At 46.1% G+C, this 25,656-nt stretch overlaps 1 protein-coding gene across 1 annotated transcript in view; it reads right to left on the reverse strand.

The window, feature by feature from the left end:
- The window catches only part of LOC145552129 (uncharacterized), a 35,098-nt gene extending 12,971 nt beyond the window's left edge, over positions 1-22,127 (reverse strand). Inside the window, exons 1-3 of the mRNA XM_081608529.1 lie at positions 22,119-22,127; positions 21,489-21,581; positions 20,483-20,629 (exon numbers count right to left, since the gene is read on the reverse strand). Of these exons, the coding sequence (XP_081464655.1) occupies positions 20,483-20,629; positions 21,489-21,581; positions 22,119-22,121 (243 nt within the window). The 5' untranslated portion in view covers positions 22,122-22,127. The remainder of the gene's footprint in view (positions 1-20,482; positions 20,630-21,488; positions 21,582-22,118) is intronic.
- Positions 22,128-25,656: the final 3,529 nt, after the last annotated feature.

Consider the following 25,656-nt stretch of genomic DNA (forward strand, 5'->3'; position numbering starts at 1 on the left):
CATCCACAGTTCTGGGTGTGGATGAAATACTTCCCCCCCCTGCCTGGGAGAGGAGATCCCGGCGGGCGGGGAGTTTCCAAGGCTCCACTACCAGCAAACCGATTATTTCTGCATACCATGACTTTGCTGGCCAGTGAGGGGCCACCAGAATCAAGGATAGGCCCCATCTGCGTACTCTGTCCAGTACTGGCAGAATAATTTCCAATGGTCGAAATGCATACAGAAGCACATTGGGCCATGGGTGAGCCAGGGCATCCACTCCCAGTGGAGCGCTGTGATCCGTTATGGAGAAGAATAGGGGGCAGTGGGTGTTGGCTTCGGTGGCAAAGAGATTCACTGAAGCTTTGCCGAACCGTTGCCAAATCTGCGCAACCACGGATGGATGCAGTCTCCACTCCCTCACCAGTGGGCCTCCCCTGGACAGCAGATCCGCCCCCAAATTCAGGTGCCCAGGAACATGAGTTGCTCTGACAGACAGAAAATGAACGCTGCACCACTGCAATAGTTTGTGAGACAATTTCAGCAAAGGAAGTGAATGAGTGCCCCCTTGTCTGTTTATGTAGGACACCACAGTGGTGTTGTCTGTCCTTATCAGAACATGCTGGTTCATCAGAACCCTGCAAAAATTCCTCAGGGCCAGCAGGACCGCCCGCAACTCCAGGTAGTTTATGTGGAGCTTTGATTGGGTTAATGTCCAGACCCCCCTCACCGCTACACCATCGCATATTGCCCCCCACCCCTTCAGAGAGGCATCTGTGGACAACACCTTGCGAAAGGACACCCTGCCAATTGGAGACCCACGGTACAGCAGTCCGGGCTCCCTCCACGGCCGAAGGGCTGACATGCAAGCAGCAGTTATCGTCAGCCTTCTGTGCAGGTGCCGTGACGTGCACAGCCGGTGAGAGCGTGTCCAGCGCTGCATCGAACGCATTTTTAAAAGTCCGAGCGGCACCACTGCGATCATGGAGGCCATCATTCCCATCAGCTGTAAAACAGTCCGGAAGCGCAGTTTGCACCCCAACTGAAACTGAGCGAGGCACCGATGAAACGCGGTCACCCGGTGCTCTGAGAGACAAGCTCGAGCTGACAGGGAGCATATTTCCAGCCCCAGGAATGAGAACTGTTGACTCGGGTTCAGTGAACTTTTCTGAAAGTTTACTGAGAATCCCAGGGCTTGAATGTGGGACAGCACCTGCGGCAGCTGTTCTGCCGCTTGCTCTCTGGAACTGGCTATTAAGGCCCAGTCGTCCAGATAAGCCAGAATGCGAATTCCCTTTTCTCTGAGAGGGGCTAGCGCTGCCTCCACAATTTCCTAAATGTGCGAGGGGCGAGCGACAGACCGAAGGGTAAGACCAGGTACTCGTACGCTATTCCCTCGAAAGCAAACCTCAGAAAACGCCTGTGTTCAGGGTGTATTGCTACGTGAAAGTAAGCATCCGTCAGATCGATTGTTGCAAACCAATCGCCTGGGCTGACAGCGTTCAAAAGTTGTCTCAGTGTCAACATTTTGAACTTGTACTTGCGAAGGTGCTTGTTTAACACTCTTAAATCCAGAATGGGACGTAGCCCACCTCCCTTCTTCGGAACAACAAAATAGCGGCTGTACCAACCTCTGTTTGCTTCCGAAGTGGGAACCACACGCACTGCTCCTTTTGCCAACAACGTGTTTATTTCGTCCCTCAGAACTTTCGCTGCTTCGGATCCTACAGTTGTGTTTATAACCGATTGGAACCGGGGGGGGGTCTTATCCGGAACTGCAACCGGTAACCCATAGCAACGGTCCTTTCCAACCATGGAGAAAGTGCACAGGCACGCCACAGAGGTACGTGTGCAGCCAGACAGCTGACCCGACGCACTGTTGGCAAGGAGGTGCTGCCCTCTGCTGGAACGGAGAGGAGCAGCTCCGTTTGACTGTTGTGCACGTTGTGGCACACAATGTTTTGCTTTTGATATTTTGGCAAGGGAATTGCACTCTTTATTGAAACATGTGGAACAGTTACACAAACATTCCGAACATTTTCCCTCGTTTTTTGAAAAACATTTAACCCACTTAAACCTGGGGCTGAAGGTGCAAACAGTGTGTGTGTTGGGGTGTTGTGCTTGGGAGACTGTGTTAGGAAAACCCAGCGCCTCTTGGGGCTGGAACCCTGAACAGAACAAACGAGATGTCTTCTGCGCATAAACGAAAGAGCAGCAATCAGGTCTCCCTGCTTCTGATTCCTCTCTTCTGTCATGCTGTCTCACGTCGTTAAGATGACTGAGGCTTTTTCTTTTGAGATATCAAATCTCATTGAAAACCCAGAGGAGGGCCTTTACTCCAAGCTGACTGTCGGGGAGTATGCTTTTTTGACGGCTGTGAAATTGTAGTGTTGAGAGCGGCAGGTGGTGCTGCTCTCTTTGGTGGCACCGGTGCTGTCACTGGCTTGCGTGCGCTCATGTTGGGCCTGGACCTAGCGTCACGTCTGGGAATGATGCAATGAAGAGCTTCAGTTTGCTTTTTCTTAAGCTCGAACTTCGCTTGGATTGCATCAAGGGATTGACCAAAAAGCCCATCTGTAGATACTGGCTCGTCCAAGTATATGGCCCTGTCCCTATCGGGGACGTCAGAAAGCATTAGCCATAGGTGTCTCTGAGCAACCAGTGGGGAAGCCATCCCTCTCCCCAGTGAGAGTGCCACACAGCGGGATGTGCGAAGAATATAATCCGCAGTGATTCTGATCTCATTTAAGAGGGGGGTCAGATGGCTATCAGGAGGCATCTGAGCTCCTAGCTCGGACAAGCACATAGCTTGATAAGTTTGAAGCATGGTGGCCGAGCTCAGGGCACGAGCAGTGGTTGCTTGAGCGCGATAGGTCTTCTCCAACTGGGATGCGGAAAACCTGCATTGTTTTGAGGGCAGGGTGGCAGAGCCGCCCACACCCTGGTTGTATGATGGTGCCAGGTAAGCTGCCAAGGACGCCTCCATTGGTGGTAAATTAACCAGACCCGCTTTGTCGGCACCCTCCAGGTCCACGTACTGCCCGTAGCCAGGCACTGTAACACGTGTGGACAACGGTTTGTTCCAGGACGACGTTAGCTCCGAGACAAAATCTGGGAACATGGGCAGGCGGTTTTTAACCGCAGCCGGCTCCATCGGAAGGTAGAATCCAGTGAACCGGGACACCTTCTGAGCAGGAGCAGGGGTTGGCCACTCGACATCTAACTTATTAGCTGCACGCCGGCAAAGGGAAAGGAACGATGTGTCGTCCTGACCCACAGGAGAGGCAGCGGCAGCAGCAGACGGACACTGGCCTGCGGAAAAGTCGTCATCGTCTTCCGAAAGACTGTGACCTTCCAGGCCGATGTCTAGCACGTCATCATCACCCTGAGCCTCGAGATGATAGTGAGATGGCGCCGCGTCCTGCACCATTTCGGCTAACCCGTTCACATACTCCATATGGTCTGCCCAGCTGGAAGCGGGGGCTGCCCAGCTGGAAGTGGAAGCCTTGGCCCCTCCGTCCTCTTCAGACTCGGACGAAACCGGATTCATAGACTCAAAGAGCATGGGGTCTTGTTGTGACACGGTAGACTCTCCCAGCACTTTCTGCACAAACTTGACCCGCCGTTCGAGCGTGGAGCGCCGAAGCTGGCTACAAAAAGCACAAGCGTCCGGGTCGGACAACGCTCTTCTGGCATGGACAATTCCAAGGCAATTCGTGCTGGTCCTTTTCGTGAAGCGTGAAGCCGCACTCCTGAGGACAGGGGCGAACGGAAGACTTCTGCTTCGCCATTTTTTGCTTCGTGCTCATTCCGAACCACGAAACAAAGTAAGTAAAAATAGACAAATGAGAAAATACAACTAGCGCTCAGCGGGCAGACACGCTAACCAGCAGGCAGCAGTAGCTAACACCAACAGGAGCAGTTAAGCTAGTTTTGGAAAAAGAAAAACAAGAGCGATGCTAGCTAGCAGCAGCTAGAAAGCACGGATTGGAAATTAGGTGTTCTCAGCGAGGTGAAGAGCGTAAGAACTGAATAATGACTGTGATGGGGGCGTATTTATATGCAGGCGGGGCCTGCCGCCCGTCATCACGTGTCATTTGCCTAAAGGCGTGATTAAAGGTGTCTTCAGTTAGGCCACGCGGGGGCGTGATATCCCATACTCTATGTGTTGTACCGAGTGAATCGACTGAAAGGGAACAATAAGTGCCTTCTATAACCTTTAAAAATACAAACAGAAGATGTCAGTCTGGTTTTAAATTGGAACACAGCACTGAAACTGCCCTTTTAAAAGTTTTAAATGATCTTTTAACTGTTGATATGGGTAAATCAGCAGTTATTGTACTTTTAAATCTGTCTGTTGCTTTTGACACTGTGGATCACAGCATTCTTTTGACCCGTCTGGAGTCACTTGCATTCAAGGTTCAGCACTAAAAAGTGGTTCCGGTCCTTTTTGTCAAACAGGAGTTTTTCTGGAAATCTAGGACAGCATTTTACTTTCTGTGTCTCCTCTGAAGAATGGGGTTCCCCAGGAGTTGATATTAGCGCCTGTTCTTCTTGTATCTGGTGCCTTTGGGTTGTATTTTTAAAAAGCACAGTCTCTTCATTGTTTTACTGACAATATTCAAATCTATCTACTTGTAACTACAAATGACATCCAGTCTGCTGTACATATATTACAGGATTGTCTTCAGGATGTACAGGCTTGGGTAAGAGCAAATTTTCTGAAACTAAATTAGGAAAAAACTGAGATTTTAGTGTTTGGTCAATGTAGTTCCCTTCTTGGACATGATAGTGTGTTTGGTCCCCTGTCTTTCTTTGTCGTCCAGTCATGAAAAATCTGGGTGTGATTGTTGATCCTTTGTTTAAAATTGATAAGCATATAAGTGCTGTTATAAAGCCAGTTTCTTTCAACTGAGGATCCTCGCTAAGGTAAAATGTTATCTTCCTCTGCCTGATTTTGAGACTGCTATCCAGAGATTCATTACATCACGTTTAGATTATTGTAACTCTTTGTACTTGGGTTGGAGCAGAGCTCCCTGCAGCGACTGCAGAGCAAACAAAATGATGTAGCCTGTCTGCTGACCAAAACAAGGAGGTGTGAATGCCCAGTTTTAAATTTTTAGGATTAAATTTAAAGTCTTATTGATTGTTTTTAAGTGTTTAAACTATATAGGAGCTTCTTACTTAAGTGAGCTGCAGCAGCCCAACAGCCCACCCAGAGCCCCAAGGTCAACTGGCCAGCTTTTATTGTCTAAAGCTAGGCCAAAAACTAGAGGGGACAGATCTTTCTCTGCAGATCATCTCCCTCTGTCTGTTGAGCTGTCAGTTCAAGTCCAGACTGAAACTGATCTTTTCTCTCTGACCTTCAACACCAGCTAAAGAGACAAGGCAAAGGATGGAAGAAAATCGCTGCAGCTAAAATTCAATATTGTTTGGTTTTTATTTACACTGTTAGCTTTTGGTATCTCTGCCAATTTTATCTTATTTTGTCTTATTGTTTTTACTAAATTTAATTTTATTTCTATTTTATCATTTATCTATCTGTGATGTTGTGTTTGCTGTGAAGCACTTTGGTTAGCTGAGGTTGTTGGAAATGTGCCATAGAAATGAACTTTGACTTGACTTGATGTACAATCTGTGAAAGTCCATTGTCACAGAATTTCATATTCTGTAGTCAAATCAAAATTAGTGATTTCAAACCGATCCTTGATACGTGTCAATTATGCCTCAAAAGGCATCTGAGCTGTATGAAAACTGGAAGCAGTTTGAGGCAATTTACTATACTAGTTTAAATTTGCCACTTGTATCCAAAATTATGAACTGGACCTTTAAAAAGTTATACTATATTTCACAATGGTCTCCACTTTTCAGCCACCATTCTTTCACACTAACAAGGAAATTTCTACAGTTACTTTTGTCCAGTGGTGGAGAAAGTACTCAAAAAATGTACTTAAGTAAAAGTACAAATATACAGACAAAAATGTACTCAAGTAAAAGTCAAAGTACCACATTAACATTTTACTTAAGTAAAAGTAAAAAAGTACTGGTTTTTAAAAATACTTAAGTATTAAAAGTAAAAGTACTTGCTAATGCATTGCCTAATCACTAATATCATTAAGTGTACCGATCATATGATCATATGCCACAGATAAAGCATGTTTTTATTGAGTTTACTCTGTAACATAGGTTAGACATATATATGTGATTCTATGCATCATAATTTCAGGGATGGAAACATCTTGTGTCCTGTCCTAACATAACATGAACTTCACTTTTTTGCCACACATTTATTTTGAAAGAAATCCAACTGGCAGAGGAGGGCATGGAACCAAGGAGCCTCGTAGCAGAGTTGTAGTCTGGACCACTGAACCCAAGGCCAAATCAAAACCAGCACCCCATGCTACATGACAATAACATTAAGTGCACCTATCAAAACTGCTTCTCGAATTGATCTGAAAGATTCACTTTCCCACCTAGATATTAAATACTTAGAGCTGAAATAAATTTAACAAGTATCAATTCAAACTCTTCATTCTGTTTTGCTTTCATCTCTGTGCCACAATACACAGGTCTCCTGCCATCCCTAAAAAAAAATAACGCCCTGTGCGGTTGCCCATATTGCCAATGTCAGAAATAATAATTGTCTGCATCATTAAACATAGCAATTACCAACGCTCAACTATGAACACTGTCCAAGGCCCAATAAGCATGAAGTAACCAAGAAGGAGGAGCACCGTGACTGTTCTCATCCTCCCTCCTGCTGCAACGTCTGCCACCATGACAGGTGACGAAAACAAAGAGCAATGAGCATGCTCTGCATTCTTATGTTCTTGTTTTATTTATTCGCCAATTAAATATAAAGATATTTTAATGAAATAAAATAGCTACTGCAGTGTACGCAGAGCATTACAAGAACAAAGAACGGCTCTCAGTGAGGCTTCAGTACTATAGGACTTAGTCAAGATCCGTCCAGAAGAATCGGATCGTCCATGAATGTCATATTACTATATTGCACTTTGGTCACAGCATTGTCCCATATCTGCGACATGTCAGTCATCGCAGATGCAACATGTGTCTCAGTCAATACAGCTAGCTTTGCTAGCATCACGTCCACGGAGCTTACCTTTCTTTAAGCTTTCCTTCCAAGTGACGTTAAAAATTGGACGAAGTCCCCACCGTCTGTGAAAGCGAAGCGCTGCTGATTTTACATGTCGCCATATCTTATTATTTATGCAGCGCTTCCGTACTATTATATTACTGACGCTTAAAGGAAACCACTGCACATGTCTTGGAGCTCCGCGTGCGAGTAAAGGTGGAGCCGATGGGTGACAACAGACACTAAGTCACGTTATTGCTCGGATTTTACGGCGCCACCTTAAGTCCCTGAACTTCACATTTTAATGGAAAAAAAAAAACACAATGCGACTTGGATGTAACGAGTAACGCGACAGTTTTGTAGAAATGTAGTGAAGTAGAAAGTACAGATCCATCCATCCATCCATCCATCCATCCATTTTCTTCCGCTTATCCGGGGTTGGGTCGCGGGGGCAGCAGCTTCAGAAGGGAGGCCCAGACTTCCCTCTCCCCAGCCACTTCTTCCAGCTCCTCCGGGGGAATCCCAAGGCGTTCCCAGGCCAGCCGAGAGACGTAATCCCTCCAGCGTGTCCTGGGTCTTCCCCGAGGCCTCCTCCCGGTGGGACGTGCCCGGAACACCTCACCAGGGAGGCGTCCAGGAGGCATCCTTACCAGATGCCCGAGCCACCTCAACTGGCTCCTCTCGACGTGGAGGAGCAACGGCTCTACTCTGAGTCCCTCCCGGATGACCGAGCTTCTCACCCTATCTCTAAGGGAGAGCCCAGCCACCCTGCGGAGGAAACTCATTTCGGCCGCTTGTACCCGTGATCTCGTTCTTTCGGTCATGACCCAAAGCTCATGACCATAGATGAGGGTGGGAACGTAGATCGACGGGTAAATCGAGAGCTTCGCTTTTTGGCTCAGCTCTGTCTTCACCACGACGGACCGGTACAGCGCCCGCTTCACAGTAGACGCTGCCCCAATCCGCCTGTCGATCTCCCGTTCGCTTCTTCCCCCATTCGTGAACAAGATCCCCAGATACTTAAACTCCTCCACTTGAGGCAGGACGACCCCCCTGACCCGGAGAAGGCACTCTACCCTTTTCCGGCTCAAGACCATGGCCTCGGATTTGGAGGCACTGAGCCTCATCCCGGCCGCTTCACACTCGGCTGCGAACCGCTCCAGTGAGAGCTGCAGATCACGTTCCGATGAAGCCAACAGGACCACATCATCCGCAAAAAGCAGAGATGCGATCCTAAGGCCACCAAAACGGATCCCCTCAACACCTCGGCTGCGCCTAGAAATTCTGTCCATAAAAGTAATGAACAGAATCGGTGACAAAGGGCAGCCTTGGCGGAGTCCAACTCTCACCGGAAACGAGCCCGACTTACTGCCAGCAATGCGGACCAGACTCTGACACCGGTCATACAGGGACCTGACAACCCGTATCAAAGGGCCCGGTACCCCATACTCCCGGAGTAACCCCCACAGGGCCCCCCGAGGGACACGGTCGAACGCCTTCTCCAAGTCCACAAAACACATGTAGACTGGTTGGGCGAACTCCCATGCACCCTCCAGGACCCCGCTGAGGGTGTAGAGCTGGTCCAGTGTTCCACGACCAGGACGAAAACCACACTGCTCTTCCTGAATCCGAGGTTCGACTATCCGACGGACCCTCCTCTCCAGGACCCCTGAATAGACCTTACCAGGGAGGCTTAAGAGTGTGATCCCCCTGTAATTGGAGCACACCCTCCGGTCCCCCTTTTTAAACAGGGGGACCACCACCCCAGTCTGCCAGTCCAGGGGAACTGCCCCCGATGTCCATGCGATATTGCAGAGTCGCGTTAGCCAACACAACCCCGCAACATCCAGAGCCTTAAGGAACTCCGGGCGGATCTCATCCACCCCGGGGCCCTGCCACCGAGGAGCTTTTTGACCACCTCGGCGACCTCGTCCCCAGAGATTGGAGAGCCCAGCCCAGAGTCCCCATGCTCAGCTTCCTCAACAGAAGGCATGTTGGTGGGATTGAGGAGGTCTTCGAAGTATTCCGCCCACCGGCCCACAACGTCCCGAGTTGAGGTCAGCAGCGCACCATCCCCACTATAAACAGTGTTGGTGCTGCACTGCTTCCCCCTCCTGAGACGCCGGATGGTGGACCAGAATCGCCTCGAAGCCGTACGGAAGTCTGTCTCCATGGCCTCTCCAAACTCCTCCCACGCCCGAGTTTTTGCCTCAGCGACAACCCGAGCCGCATGCCGTTTTGCCCGCCGGTACCCATCAGCTGCTTCTGGAGTCCCACAGGCCAAAAAGGCCCGGTAGGACTCCTTCTTCAGCTTGACAGCATCCCTCACCGAAGGTGTCCACCAACGGGTTCGAGGGTTGCCGCCGCGACAGGCACCAACGACCTTGCGGCCGCAGCTCCGATAGGCCGCCTCGGCAATGGAGGTACGGAACATGGTCCACTCAGACTCAATGTCCCCCACCTCCCCCGGAACGTGTTCGAAGTTCTGCCGGAGATGAGAGTTGAAGCTCCGTCTCACAGGGGACTCCGCCAGACGTTCCCAGCAGACCCTCACTACACGTTTGGGCCTGCCAGGTCTGACCGGCTTCCTCCCCCACCACCGGAGCCAACTCGTCACCAGGTAGTGGTCAGTGGACAGCTCCGCACCTCTCTTCACCCGAGTGTCCAAGACTTACGGCCGCAAATCCGATGAGACGATGACAAAGTCAACCATCGAACTGCGGCCTAGGGCGTCCTGGTGCCAAGTGCACATATGGACGCCCTTATGCCTGAACATGGTGTTCGTGATGGACAATCCGTGACGAGCACAGAAGTCCAACAACAGAACACCGCTTGGGTTCAGATCGGGGGGGCCGTTCCTCCCAACCACGCCTCTCCAGGTCTCACTGTCATTGCCCACGTGAGCGTTGAAGTCTCCCAGTAGAACAAGGGAGTCCCCAGGAGGGGCACTCTCCAGTACCCCCTCTAAGGACTCCAAGAAGGGTGGGTAATCTGAACTGCCGTTCGGCCCGTAAGCACAAACAACAGTCAGAACCCGTCCCCCCACCCGTAGGCGGAGGGAGGCCACCCTCTCGTTCACCGGGGTGAACCCCAACGTACAGGCGCCCAAATGGGGGGCAACAAGTATGCCCACTCCAGCCCGGCGCCTCTCACCGTGGGCAACTCCAGAGTGGAAGTACGTCCAGCCCCTCTCAAGGAGACTGGTTCCTTGAGAGGGGCTGCGTCGAGGTGAGGCCGACTATTTCTAGCCGGAACCTCTCAGCCTCGCACACTAGCTCCGGCTCCTTCCCCACCAGAGAGGTGACGTTCCACGTCCCGAGAGCCAGCTTCTGCAGCCGAGGATCAGACCGCCAGGGTCCCCTCCCTTGGCTGCTGCCCATAGCACAATGCACCCGACCCCTTTGGCCCCTCGGACAGGTGGTGAGCCCATCGGAAGGGGGACCCACGTCTCCTCTTCGGGCTGAGCCCGGCCACCAGGCGCTCGCCATCGTGCCCCACCTCCAGGCCTGGCTCCAGAGTGGGGCCCCGGTGACCCGCGTCCGGGCGAGGGAAAACGCAGTCCAAAGTTCGTATTCATCATAGGGGTCTTCGGGCTGCACTTTGTCTGGTTCCTCACCTAGGACCTGTCTGCCTTGGGTGACCCTACCAGGGGCATAAAGCCCCAGACAGCATAGCTCCTAGGATCATTGGGACACTCAAACCCCTCCACCACAATAAGGTGGCAGCCCAAGGAGAGGAAGTACAGATACTTACTGTAAAATGTACTGGAGTAAAAGTAGAAAGTATCCATTATTAAATCTACTTAAGTAAAGTACAGATACACGAAAATTGTACTTAAGTACAGTAACGACGTACTTGTACTTCGTTACTTCCCACCACTGCTTTTGTCCTCTTTTCAATGCACTTTGAATCTCAAACACAAACCATAAATCTTATGCAGACAAAACTGTAAAACAGGCATGCTTGTCTGCGGGAAGTGGAAGTCCTGTCATGGCTTTCTGGTAGCTCTAATCAGCATCTGACAGGTGGGAGGTGAAGCAACTTGTCTACTTGTCTATAGACAAAAACTCTGCATGTAGAGCTCCTGCAGCGGCCTCAAAGTTGCAGCATTGATCTGAAGGAGAGCATTGTGCTCATCTTCCCTGATTCATCTGTCCTCCTTTCCACTTGCTTCATTTACTCTCTCCTCTTATATGAGGCACCCTTCCTTCCCTCCTTTCACTTGGCTAATCAATTCTTCCAATTTCTCCCTCGCTGGCTGCCGTTTCTTTCTTCTCATCAACATATTTTACAAGCAGAGATCTGAGCCAAGCCTTAAAGACAGATGGATGATGATAAATGGTAACACAAACCAGATTTATCTCTCTCTACATCTTCACCGTGCTCCATTTCTTCCTTTTTTTCTCTTGGCCTCAGCTCGCTTTTCTTAGATGCACTTTTGAGGTTACTCACAATGTACCTTTGGGAGGCCAATGATGTGCTTTCAGATGATTAAGCCCAAAAGCTAGTTCTTTGGCCGTTGAACATCAATAGAACAAAGTCAGTTGTTCACAAACAGGACTTAGATTGAGAAATGGGAAGTTGGTTGAGAACCTTTTGTGGAAAAACCAAGGAGAGCTGTTGTCAACATGTTGGAGCTTGCAGCCGCGCAGAATTATTTACTTCCCTATGATAATGATGTGATTCTGCTTGTAAAGATACAAGCAGAATCTTGGGCTCAGGGAGATTGGGGGATAAAGATCTCTGAGCAGAGTGACATCAAGCCCTTGCCTTTGAAGTAGTACAGATGAGGCTTTGTGGAAACTTCCCTCAGGACACAAGATGGACTACCTTTGGTCTCAATTATACCAGCCTCTACTTGACAGAACCAAATTTGCTCAGCATGACATTCCCTAGCTTCATGCTGTACTGCGGGATACTTCTGTCCCTCACCTTTTAATTCAGGCTAGATCAAACACCACTTTGCTCTTAGATGATAGCAGCAGTGGAGGGAGAGTAAAGGATTTCAGGTTATCAGATCCTCCTCGTTTTATCACATAAAAATCCCTACATGTCGCAGCAGACCTGGGGTTAGGCTGTACATATATATATATGTACCCGGATCCTTTTTCTGCGTTGTGCTGGTTATCAAGTGAATGGACCGTGACACAGTTTATCTTTCGAACGGATGATTCTCAGTTTTTTTTGGACGAGAATACAAAGACAAAACAACCGTGTTAAAGGCTGCCCGCTCCAAGTCCTCTCCCGCAGGACAACATGACAAAAGGGGCGCGTGAACAGCTCTCACAACTTACAAAAAAAACAAAATAAACATTTTTGTACAACATACCTGACGAGAATACAAAGACAAAACAGCCGTGTTAAAGGCTGCCAGCTCCAAGTCCTACACAAAACAAAAGTATATAACAAAAATTAACTTAATAGATCTATAAATAAACTGAATGTATTTAGATGGAAAAATGTCCTCTCCCGCAGGACAACATGACAAAAGGGGAGGGGCTAATGGGTGCAAACAATTTAAAGACAATACCACAGAGGAAGAAATAAAAAGTAGGGGCTTCCGATCTTAAAGTAACACAACTAATTATAATTATACAACAAGAATTCGAAAACTCACACATCAATAACAGGCTGAACATTATCCTTATCATAAAGTGCCTCAATGACAACCATGGACTCTATCAGGCGACAAACTGGTTTAATAACCCTCCCAAAGCGTGAAGTTAGGCGGCGAACAACATCCCGTCCCACACTGTCTGGAGGATGAACAGAACCAGCATCATCAGGAAGATGAGGTAAGGAACCAGGAGTCGCCAGCACTCCAGTGTCCATAGAGGAGTTCTCAGAGTCATGAGGCAGGTCGCCATTTACAACTGATGAAGCTGAGGACACATCCTGAACCCATGAAGCAGTACGGTCCTCCTCATCACTGCAGGACAGGGAGTCAGGTAGGGAAGGCTCAGCAGGAACAGCACTAGGAGCCTCGCTAAAACATTCTGTTCCATGTAAATCAGAAACCGAGGGGACTCTAACCACACTGTCAGCATGGCGGTTCACATTGCCATCCATGGTCAGTCCCACGGGTAAAAAGTTCACATCAAGCAGGAGGATGCGATGCACCACACGCTCATTGCCATGACGGTCTCTAATTTAATAAATGTGGAGAGCAGGTTTGGATGCAACCACAGGCTCCCATTTATCAGAAAGCTTCCGCTTTCCTCTGGCTCCCTTGTTCACCACCAGGACCTGATCTCCAACTGACAGAGGGTGACCCTTGGCTCTCTTGTTGTACTGGTCACATTGGTGTTTGTGCTCTGCACTGGTACTCTTCTCAGCCATTAGCATAGCAGAACGCAGATTTTCAACCATTGATTTGACGTAAGAGTGGTAGTCGGGAAGAACGTTCCGAAAAACCAGGTCAACAGGCAGCCTGGGAATCCTCCCAAACATTAGATAGAACGTTGCAAACCCAGTGGTCTCATAAACTGTGCAGTTGTAAACAAAAGCCAGAAACTGGATCATCTGAGGCCATTTGTGCTTCGAACGTGGAGGAAGAGATCTCAACATGTTGCCCAGGGTTCGATTGAATCTCTCTGCAGTCCCGTTACCCATTGGGTGGTAGGGTGAGGTGTGTGATTTACTGACACCACTCAGCTCCAAAAGCTCAGCCAGCAGCTCACTCTCAAAATTTGCGCCCTGATCCAAGTGAATGCCCTGAGGAAAGCCATAAACACAGAAAAACCCATTCCATAACTTCTTTGAAACTCTTTTAGCAGTTGATCCTGACAAGGGAAAGCATGTGCTAACTTTGTGAAGTGATCAGTAATCACCAGAACATCCACAGACTTGTTTTTGCTGTCCTCAGCCGACCAGAAATCAATGCACACCAGCTCCATCGGAGCACTGGTCCTGATGTTCTCCAGAGGGGCTCTCACCGCAGGCTCTGGGGTTTTACTCGGGGCACACCTGGAACATTTTCTCACATAATCTCGCACATCTCTCTCCATGTCATGCCAAAAGAAGCGATGACGAGCCAAGGAGTGTGTTCGTGGCTGGCCCTGATGACCTGCATTATCGTGGACACCAGTCAAAACCACAGACTTCAAAGCATCAGGGACCACAAACTGGAATTGTTTACCTTTTGTCAGAGGGTCTTTTATGACACGGTAAAGAACACCATTCAGCAATGTTAGTTTGTCCCACTGCTTGAGAATTTTTAAAGCCAGTTGATTTTTACCAAAGCGTTCCCGCCTTGATGGACAGCGTCCAGGCTCAACATAGAGGACAACTCTGGAAACAACAGGGTCATTTTTCTGGTGAGAGACAGGTTAGTTAGACAAAGAGCTGTTGATGGACCTGTGGTGTGTGGGATTATCATGTCCAGATGGTCAGCTAAAGATGCTGCATGCTGAGCTTGACCAGCATCTCCACTGCAGACAGATGACAAAAGAGAGGAGACCTCGTCGCAGGTCATGGAGGTGTCAGCTGTAATGGAGGAAGAGCTGTCCACTGATTGGGGCTGACAGGTCAAACGGAAAACATCCTGCACAGCGTGATCAGGAACCTCACAGACATGCTTCCAAAGGTTCCTGACAAGGCTCTGACAGAAGGCGATCAGCCAAGGGCTTCACAAAAGGGGCTCTGCTCAGGGCATCTGCCACCACATTCTGTCTCCCTGGAACATACCTGATCTCAAAGGTGTATGGAGCAAGCTTAGAGACCCAGCGCTGTTCATAGGCATCCAGTTTGGGCTTGGTCAGGATATATGTGAAAGGATTATTATCCGTCCACACAGTAAACCTATGACCCTTCAGCCAGTGGCTGAACTTATCACACACAACCCACTTTAAGGCTAGGAACTCGAGCCTGTGCGCAGGATAGTTGGACTGACTGTGGCTGAGAGACTTGCTGGCAAAAGCAACAGGCCTAGCAATCTCTCAATCAGCCGGGACCTGCGACAAAACAGCACCGAGCCCATCCAATAAAGCATCGGTTGAGAGAATAAATGGCCTCTCAAAATCAGGATGTGCCAGCACCACACAGTTGAGGAGTGCAGCTTTAAGGTCTCCAAATGCTTTCTCACAAGCTGGAGTCCAGTCCTGGGGAGTTAGAACACGAAATGTTCCAGCTTTCCCATGCCCTTTGCCCTTCACTTTACGTTTCTGACCTGCGGTGAGGGCGTAAAGTGGCTTTGCGATGCGGGAACAAGCTGGAATAAAGTGCTGATAGAATAGCACCATGCCCAGGAATGACCTCACCTTCTTCTGGCACAGAGTGCAGCCATCCTCCTTCATGAGGTCCTTTTTGTCAAACCCAGAGATGACCTTGACCTTCTCCTGATCAACAGAAACATCACCAGCCTCCACAACATGGCCCAAGAACCTCACAGACCTCCTGAGATAGTGACACTTCTTCTGGGCCAGCTTCAAGTTGGTAGCTCTCAGGTGACAGAAAACAATCTCTAGCCCCTTTAACGATTCCTCCTCAGAAGGTGCAAACACCAACAGGTCGTCTAGATAACAGAGGAGGCTGGAAAAGTTCAAGTCACCAAAAACGTTAAGCATCATCCTCATGAAGGAAGCTGGGCTGTTGCATAAACCTTGTGGGAGACGGTTGTACTGATAGAGTCCAAGCGGTGTGGTAAAAGGTGTATAATGTTTGTCAGACTCATGGAGAGGGATGTTGTAGAAACCAGAGGTCAAGTCCATAGTGCTGAAAAGAGCATTCCCACCAAGAGGCAGTCAGACTGATGGGGCAATGGATGAGCATCCTTAACGGTCTTAGCATTAAGCCAGCAGAAGTCAGTGCATATCCTCATGTCCCCAGACTTTTTCCACACCATAACAAGCGGGGAGGAATATTCACTAATAGACTTCCTTATGATACCCTTCATCTCCATCTCAGACAAGACCTCCCTCAACTGCTGATAATGTGCTGGTGGGATGCGTCGATAAGGCAAGCGAAATGGCTGGTCATCAGTCAAGTGAATGAGATGGACAAAATCCCTAGCCTCACCACAGTCCAGTTTCCCCCTGGAGAACACATCCTGGTAAGAAACCACAAGTTCATCCAGCCGTCTTTTAGACTCACCTGACACCTCACAGCTCTCTATGTCGATGTCATGTAGACCACATTATCTCAGCATCTGCACTGGATCAGCACTGTGATGTGATGAGCTTGCTGAAACAGCAGAATGGTTGCAGTACACTTCAGATCTCCCCTGACTAAACGCAAAGTCCTCCACAGCAACACATGGGAAGACATCAGCGATTTTAGCATCGCGGCGCAGTACCAGAGGTTTGTCTGTTGGATTGAGAACCTTCATAGGGACCCAACTATGAAGGTTGGTGGGTCGTGTAGTAACACATGAGTGTTACTACACGACCCACCTAAATGTTTTTTGGAGTGGAACGAGCAGATGATGGCTCGACGGCCACAGTGTCCCCTAATGACAGTGGTGAGGTGGACGGAAGCTTCCCCCTAACCACATACTCCTGACGAGGAAGGAGGGTGACAGCCTCTCTGAGCCTGACCGTTCCAATCTTGTCAGGTAAAGTAGAGTTTGACCACCGAGAAACACAACTCAGCAACTGCAAAAACTCCTCACACTCTGGGTTTGCAGTGTCTGATGTAATGAGTTCCCAGTACCTCGAATCAGTTTTCATTCTTTGAATAAAAACTGAGGTCAAGTCCATAGTGCTTGGACTTGACCTCAGTTCATCATTGGTAGCACATTGCTACCAATGATGAATTCATCATGTTGGCCAGGTATCGAAAATGTCGATACTGTAAATTTGAAGCCATAGATCTCAATGTTCAACTCATAGATGCATCGAGGCTGCGTGAGAAGGCCACCACACCCGACGAGCACCACATTCTCTGGGACTGCAAGAGGGATCAAATCAACACACTTAGTTTGCTCTCTGCCTCCATGCTCAATGTGCATGACATACTCCCAGAGTCCAACATACCCCTCAGTGTAGATCGGTCACTCACTGAAACTGAGGCATAAAACAAATCACTAGCCCTCTGAACTCTCTGTGACCCCAAGAAAACCACATCACTGTTCTCAGGTGAAGCGTTACAACACTCAGTATAAATAGAGTGTGCATCTAGTGCATTTGTGAGGGTATTATCCACACTGCCCATGCTGCCCCTCTCATCACACAGGCTCTCTAGTTTAAACTAAGGTAGTGGGAGGATGGCTGCGGTGTATGATGAGGAGGCTTAGGACAATCCCTTTTAATGTGTCCTGAGCCGAAGCAGTTGAGACACAGTCTGAATAGTCTGCAGTGTGAATGTGTTGTATGCTCCTCTGAGCAACAAACTGCATGGAGCATGCTGAGGACGTTTAGAACCACGTGTGTAACTCCCCATATGTTGACCATGTTGTTTTGTAGCAAGAGAAGCTGCACACAAAGAGAAAACTTTATCAAACATCTCTGCCATTTGATGAGGTGGTTCGACTCCTGAACTGGAGGAAAAAGTTGGCTTGGGTGGACCTGCATTCTGAAAGGGAGTCAGTTGTGGAGCCCCTGTTGTGGTGGCCACATCAGCAGCCACAACAGGGCCCTTGTGGCTGCTGATACAAGGGCCCTGAAGCTGAAGAACGATCACATGCTAAAGCAGCTTGGGGAAAACGGACAGCAAATGGTGCCGCATCGGCTGGCAACGCAGCACTGGGTGACTGAGCACCAAGCTGAGGAAGACAGGAGAGAACAACAGGGTCTGTAGATGAACCAACAGCCCTGTTCATAGTAACCATTGGTCTCCTAAGGCTCGCAACATGGTTATCAAGACAACTCTGGACCTCAGCAGCAGTCCACTCCTCAACAGGTTTCCGCTGGAAGGAAAGAGCTAGACCAGGATCAGGACAGTGGTTGATGAACATTGTAACAACTTCAGCTCCTGGATCCTCCACCTGCTTCCCCCTTCTACGCAAACACTCATCAGCCGCTTCAATAGACTTGTTCAGTCGAATCCAGTAGTCTATGGCTGTCTCCCCATCAGCAGGCAGGATGTTATTGGTCTCATTGGTAAACTGGAGAAGATCAGCTCACCAAAGTTGCGTTTCAGAATATTAAAAACAGTAGAAACTAACTTGTCACTACATGACTGAGGCTGGCAGCAAAGCGACACCTGAACCACATCTCTAGCTTTCCCAATAAGTCTGGATGTGATGATCTCACACATTTCTACAGGGTTCACACATCTTATTCTTGACAGATAACATCTCATCAAACCCTCCCATTCCTGGAGGGAGAAGATGTCAGTGTGGTCACCTTTGAAATATGGTGGTGCCCTGATATCAGACTGAACAACAAACCTCATTTGTGACTGATCGGTCGGGTTGCTAGGTTGGCTGTCAGCAACCTGAGACTGTGATTGACTTTGTGGGTTTAGCCCACCAAGGTTTGTTGTAATGGCATCCCCAATCTGCTTAGCCAAATCAGCAATCACCCCACTGAGAGCCTCAGTAGAAATAAGTTGGCTAAGGTCAGCAGCAGGGACCGGTGGAGGGTTCAGCTCAGACAACAGAACATCCATATGCACTAGAAGGCATAGACCTACCCCTTCCAAATGACATGTAATGTTTGCCCCTCCCCAAACTAAAAGTGACCCTCTGGTCCAATTCATCACTCTTAGAAGGTAACCTCAGTGTCAGACATTGAGTAACAGATAAACACCATTAAAAAGAACAATGCATCAGTCAGCAAAAAACAACTTATCTACAGGCAAAAGGGTAATAAACAGACAGGTTTCTCGTCTTCAAAAAAAATATTTTTTATTCGTACGATTATGTAGTTTTAAAATTTGTTTTATTTTCCCAAAACAATAAAAAAAAAAAGTTCACAAAATTAAAAAAAAAAATTTTCACTTATTTCCCTTGTATAAAACAGGGTACACAAAACTGAGCAACAGAAACTTGACTTTGCCAGGATACAGCAACCCAACGCCTGCCAGTCAAAGCGCAGGGCAAAAGCGCGGTGCAGCGAAGGCGGAGCCCAGACCTCAAAGGCGGGAAAGGTGCATCGGAGCAGCAGCTTCAGCAGTGGAGATTCGACATTACAGAGGGCCAAACGGCACCAAGTGTAACCGGATCCTTTTCCTGCGTTGTGCTGGTTATCAAGTGACACAGTTTATCTTTCAAACGGATGATTCTCTGTTTATTTCTGACGAGAATACAAAGACAAAACAACCGTGTTAAAGGCTGCCGACTCCAAGTCCTACACTGAAAGAAATAACTCTTTGGATTAACATAAAAAATCATGGAAAGATTTTCCACCTGATTACTTTGCTTTATTTCAGCACTATGTAATTCTGTTACTCCAATTTAAAGGAAATGTGTTGGTTCAACTTAATTTTTTAAGGTTATTCCAATTGAAAGCAAATGTGTTGGCTCAACTTAAACTTTTGTGGTTGATTCAACATATTTACTTTAGTTGGACCCAATGTAATTTAATAGAGCCAGCCCAACTAATTTTACAGTGTTACCTTCACACTACATAATTAAGTTGATCCAACTCATGAAAATTAAGTTAGCTGAACAAACATGCTTCATGCTGAAAGAAAGCTATATAATCATGTGGAAAATCTTTCCATGATTGAATTATGTTAGTTCAAAGACATTTTCTTAAGTGCTATTAAATTAAGTGTTTTAAGACCACACTGAAAGAAGAAAAAACACTCAACAATTAGAAAAAGTACAACATAAACTGTATTTTCAAAATTGTTATCCATTTTCTTTTCACACAGCACAAAAAAACAGCTACACCCTCAGCGGGGTCCTGGAGGGTGCATGGGAGTTCGAAATGGGTTTCCTCCGCAGGGTGGCTGGGCTCTTCCTTAGAGATAGGGTGAGAAGCTCGGTCATCCGGGAGGGACTCAGAGTAGAGCCGCTGCTCCTCCACGTCGAGAGGAGCCAGTTGAGGTGGCTCGGGCATCTGGTAAGGATGCCTCCTGGACGCCTCCCTGGTGAGGTGTTCCGGGCACGTCCCACCGGGAGGAGGCCTCGGGGAAGACCCAGGACACGCTGGAGGGATTACGTCTCTCGGCTGGCCTGGGAACGCCTTGGGATTCCCCCGAGGAGCTGGAAGAAGTGGCTGGGGAGAGGGAAGTCTGGGCCTCCCTTCTGAAGCTGCTGCCCCCGCGACCCGACCCCGGATAAGCGGAAGAAAATGGATGGATGGATGGATGGATGGATGAAAAAACAGCTGAGTTGAAAGTTTAAATAAACAACAAAAGGTCAGTTTTGTTTTTCCAGAAAAAACTGGGCTGTGTTGATCACTGTTTAGCATAGAACAAATTCTTAACAACATAAAAAGTCAGTAAATTAGCTCAACTTTGCAAACTGTAACAATTAAAATTTAGTTTTCGACTGCAGTCTTTGGAAAATAATGTAGATACATTGCCCAAGTTGTTCATCACTTCCACCCCCTCCAGGACAATCCCAACATCCTCATTGGCATCGCCAGGCTCTGCACTCTCCGGTCGAATAACGAAGATTCCACAGACAGTCTCGGCTACGGCCATTTGTGCACCTTGATCAACGTCCTAAGGGGGAAGATTTCACATCTCATTAAATAAAAAAATAACTTTACACTTGTTTGGCTGACTCACCAACAACTAAGGTCCATCAAGGACTTGTCTGTGTTAATTGTGAGTCCAGTGGTAAGATTTTCCATTTAGAAAAGGTACCATATTTTCTGCACCATAAGGTGCGCCTAAAAATCTTACATTTTCACAAAAATCGTCTTATAATATGGTGCACCTTGTGGTGTGGAAAATAGGGTATATTGTCTCATTATATGGAAAATCATGAAGAGAAGATATGAATCCCAAATAGGCCCCATATTCTGTGGCAAGTTCTCCTCAATTGAAATGACAGTCTGAGGATCCACCACATAGACTGTCATTCCAAACCAGTCATACTTATGTGCAAGTACAAAGCCTTGACTCTGTACACAAACCAAATATCTTATACATGCAGAACCTGTCTTGTTTTCTGGATGGAGGAAATGCCATGACTATGTGTGGTAGTTATTTCCAAAAAGATCAGATCTTAGGTAAAGTTACTTAATATTTCTGTCTGCGTATGAAACAGTGCTGTGAGAAACAAAGGCTCAATAAAACAGGCCAACAATCTTTTTGTAGAGTTTAACTCACCTAAAGATCCTCATTTTAAACCCACTTAAACATAACTGTATAGTATATCAATCTTACTAATGATTCTGCTTTTCTGTTGGAGAAATTAAAAACATCTCAAAAGTCAAATTAAAATTGAATGTACCCAAGTGAAAAAAGAAGAGTTTTAATTACCTTCTCTTATTTTAAATGTATTAGTAATTTACAGGAAGTCCAATTAACTCCAACTCTAATCACCTCTTTTGTAGACAAAGATAAATTAACATACCATGTACTCTTTCACCAGCTTCTCTGGATCTTCATTCAGGTACGCACACAGACCTTTGAGGATGCACTCTCGTCTGACTTCAGCAGTGTTTTCCTAAATACGGAGATCAGAAAACAATAAGAACAATCACAAAAATCCAGCAGTAAACTATAGGGTCACACACTTGAAAACTTGGCTAAATTCAAAGGAAGTCACAACGAAAGTGATCAGAGGCTTGCAGCCTATTTGAAAGATATTTAAAATTGTTATTCTAATTTCATTATGCCATCACTAAAATTAAGTGTAACATTTTATTTAAACTTCTAACTGAAGCTGTCACCTAAGAAATATTTATGTCTGAAACAAGGACGCAGTATAGGGGGATATACTGTGAAAACTGAAAAATCAACTTCTGCCTTCTCCCAGTGCTAGAAACAACCAGTCAGAGGCAGGAGAGTTTTAATGCTGTCAATCACAATCTCATATTGCTGCTCATCCTTCTTCCCCCCTGGCTCTGTACTATTCTGTAGCTAGCATAGGTCTGATAGCAGCTCATATCTACTAGACAGAGAGAAACAACACTCCTTACAGTTTCACATCCCCATGCAAATAAAGACTAGATTCAGTCATTTTAGATCTGGCAAAACTCACCATTAGCCACTGAACCGTTTGAAAGAACCGTTTGAAGTTTTTCTAGACACAAGACCTCGCGTGATCTCGCTAGCATCTTGCGTGATCTTCCGTAATTTCGCTAGCATCTCGCGTGATCTGCCGTGATCTCGCTCATCGCCTCCAGCACAAGATCAGTCTGACTATAATGAATCCTATTATCTCAACATGATTCAATTTCATATACGTTAAGTTGTTGAATTTCTTGTTTATTCAACATGATTTTATTACGTTTTTGTTTAAAACATGAAATTATTGTGTTAAAAGTACATTATATTATTTTGTTAATGTAATAACCCCCTTGGTTCATTTTTTTGAGTGTACACAAAACAAAAGTATATAACAAAAATTAACTTAATAGATCTATAAATAAACTGAATGTATTTAGATGGAAAAATTAAAAGCACACACCTTTCCCGCAGGACATGACAAAAGGGGAGGGGCTAAGGGGTGCAAACAATTTAAAGACAATACCACAGAAGAAGAAATAAAAAGGAGGGGCTTCCGATCTTAAAGTAATACGGTTAAAACAATGACAGAGGTGTTTCAGTAAGATAAGGAACAAGACAAATAATAAAGACATTTTGTGTAATTATAAAAGAGAATTGCAACCAGGTTACAAAATATTGTTTTAACTTGCATTGTTTCAAAATGAGCTTCATGTAGCACCGAGGCTTAAATATAATTTCTTAATGTCCATCCATCCATCCATTTTCTTTACACCCTTGTCCCTTAGTGGGGTCGGGAGGGTTGCTGGTGCTTATCTCCAGCCAACGTTCCGGGCGAGAGGCGGGGTACACCCTGGACAGGTCACCAATCTGTTGCAGAATTTCTAAATGTAGTATAGTTAATTATTTTTACGTCTTTCATACTCCTGCTAATGGAGTATATGCCACGAGAGGTGGTGACGTATTTCCGTTTGAATTTATGCCACATAGTTTGGTTCCGGGTCCTGCTTGCTCCTATTGTTTTAAAGATCTGTACCATGAAAAAGACGCAAAACTTAAAATATCTGCGAGCTACTGGTACAACAACTGAATTTGGTGGTGTGCCATTGTCCAGTAATTAGCCGGTACCATCCAGTGCTTAGTTTTTTCATTTTCTTGCTGATATCAAGGTGACAGCCGACTGTAGCCAAAATGTAGCCACTACAGCTAACACACGGTTTGTAGCTGCCTGCTATTTCAAGGCTTGAGGATATTAAAGATCCAGCGTCAGAAATGGGAAGACGGAGGTTTAAAAGGAAGCTGAACGCGCTTCGTTCAGTGGAGTAATTTGTTGGAGGAAAATAATGCTGAAGGAAATCCACTGCTACAGGAACAGGCTGAGAACAGAGGCAGCGATATTCGGCACAAGGTAAGTCAATACGTGTGTGTTGATGTATGTGTTTGTGTTATACAGAGTATGAAATTATTTTTAGGCAACTCCTTAGCTTTTGTTTACATGACAATTATATAAAATACATTTAACATGCAGTCGGAGCGACGAGCCCCTCCGATACTGAGCGGTAATTTAAGAACAGCCGAGAGCAGCAACGCTTCAGCCCGATTCAAACCACACAAGCAGTCAGCAGTGGTGGAGAAAGTACTCAAAAAATTTACTTAAGTAAAAGTACAAATACACAGTCAAAAATGTACTCAAGTAAAAGTAAAACTACCACATTAACATTTGTACTTAAGTAAAAGTAAAAAAAGTACTGGCTTTTAAAAATACTTAAGTATTAAAAGTAAAAGTACTTGTTGATTAATACCTAATTGCTAATATCATTAAGTGAACCAATCGTATTTAATTTTAATACGTTAGAAATGTGCCATTTTAATGAACAATGCCACAGATAAAGCATGTTTTAATTGTGTTTACTCTGTAACATAGTTTAGACTTAGATATGTGATTCTATGCATCATAATTTCAGGGATGGAGACATCTTGTCTCCTGTCCTAACATAACATAAACTTCACTTTTTTTGCCACTAGTGGCATTTATTTTTAAAGAAATCCAACACAAAGGGGATGGAAAGAAGGTGGGTGGGAGAGGACAGGAAACCAAGGAGCCAGTAGCAGTGTTGTAGTCAAGACCACCTACCCAAGACCAAGTCAAGACCAGCACCCTGCGCTACGTGACACAAAAAAATGAACTTTTACCTTCAAAATTGCTTCTCAAATTGATCTGAAAGATCCACATTCCCATAAAAAAACTAAATATTAAATACTTTGAGCTGAAATAAATTAAATCAGTAAAGATCCGTCCAGAAGAATCGGATCGTTCCTGAATGTCATATCACTATATTGCATTTTGGTACCAGCGTTGTCCCATATTTGCGACACCTCAGTCAATACCTCCACACAATAATTCAGCGCATGACTGACAACTTTTTTTCATCGCAGATGCAACATGTGTCTCTGTACAGGTCCACGGAGCTTACCTTTCTTTAAGTTTTCCTTCCAAGTGACGCTAAAAGTTGGACGAAGTCCCCACCGTCTGTGAAAGCGAAGCGCTGCTTATTTTACATGTCGCCATATTTTATATGCAGCGCTATTATATTACTGACATTAGACAGACATCTTCTCCCGCTCAGAGGAAACCACTGCGCATGTCTGGAGCTCCGCGTGCGAGTAAAGGGGAAGGCAATGGGTGACAACAGACAGTAAGTCACGTTATTGCTCGGATTTTACGGCGCCACCTTAAGTCCCTGAAGTTCACATTTTAACGGAAAAAAAGAGCAATGCGACTTGGATGTAACGAGTAACGCGACACTTTTGTAGAAATGTAGTGAAGTAGAAAGTACAGATACTTACTGTAAAATGTAGTGGAGTAAAAGTAGAAAGTATCCATCTACTTAAGTAAAGTACAGATGGCACCGATCCACAAAAAAACCCACAGAACAAATGGTACAAATCACGTATTTCCTGAATCCCGAAAATATGACATCTACCTTTGCTGTTTCATAATTATAATCCACGGTAGAGTCAATTTTTCCACTTGGCTGCTATAATCTGTTCTTGCATTACACAACGTAATAGATTCTGCTTAGAAAATGAGGTTATGAAGTTACATCCTCCCACTGCTTTTTGTTTTTAAAATGGTAAGTTTAGGTTTGCCTCGACTTTTATAAACTAATGCCTCTTATATATGCATCATTTTCTTGTATTACTGTTGGTACAGATATTAGGCGAACAAAGTGCTTTGCCTGCTAGTAGTTTAAATAAATTTCAGCTGCACACTTTCAAAAGAGTATTCAGATTTTAACATGCACTTAAGTAGTAAATATTTCAGTTCACTCTTACTCAATAACTTCAGTGATGTTACACCTCTGAAACATTTTTTGCAGTTTCTTTGTGATACCAGAACTATTTCACTTAAACATTTAATTTCCTGAGATATTGTTAATTTATTTTCAAGCAAAACTCTCGAAAGAGCTGAGGATTTATTAGTTTTGATTATGTTGTGCAGCTAAATATGGACGCTTATTAGTTTTTATTTTATTTTTGTTTTTAATTTTTCAGGTTTGCATCGCAACACC

The sequence above is a fragment of the Poecilia reticulata genome, chromosome 7 (assembly GCF_904066995.2).
Source record: "Poecilia reticulata chromosome 7, P_reticulata-male-v2, whole genome shotgun sequence".
Taxonomy (NCBI): Eukaryota; Metazoa; Chordata; class Actinopteri; order Cyprinodontiformes; family Poeciliidae; genus Poecilia; species Poecilia reticulata.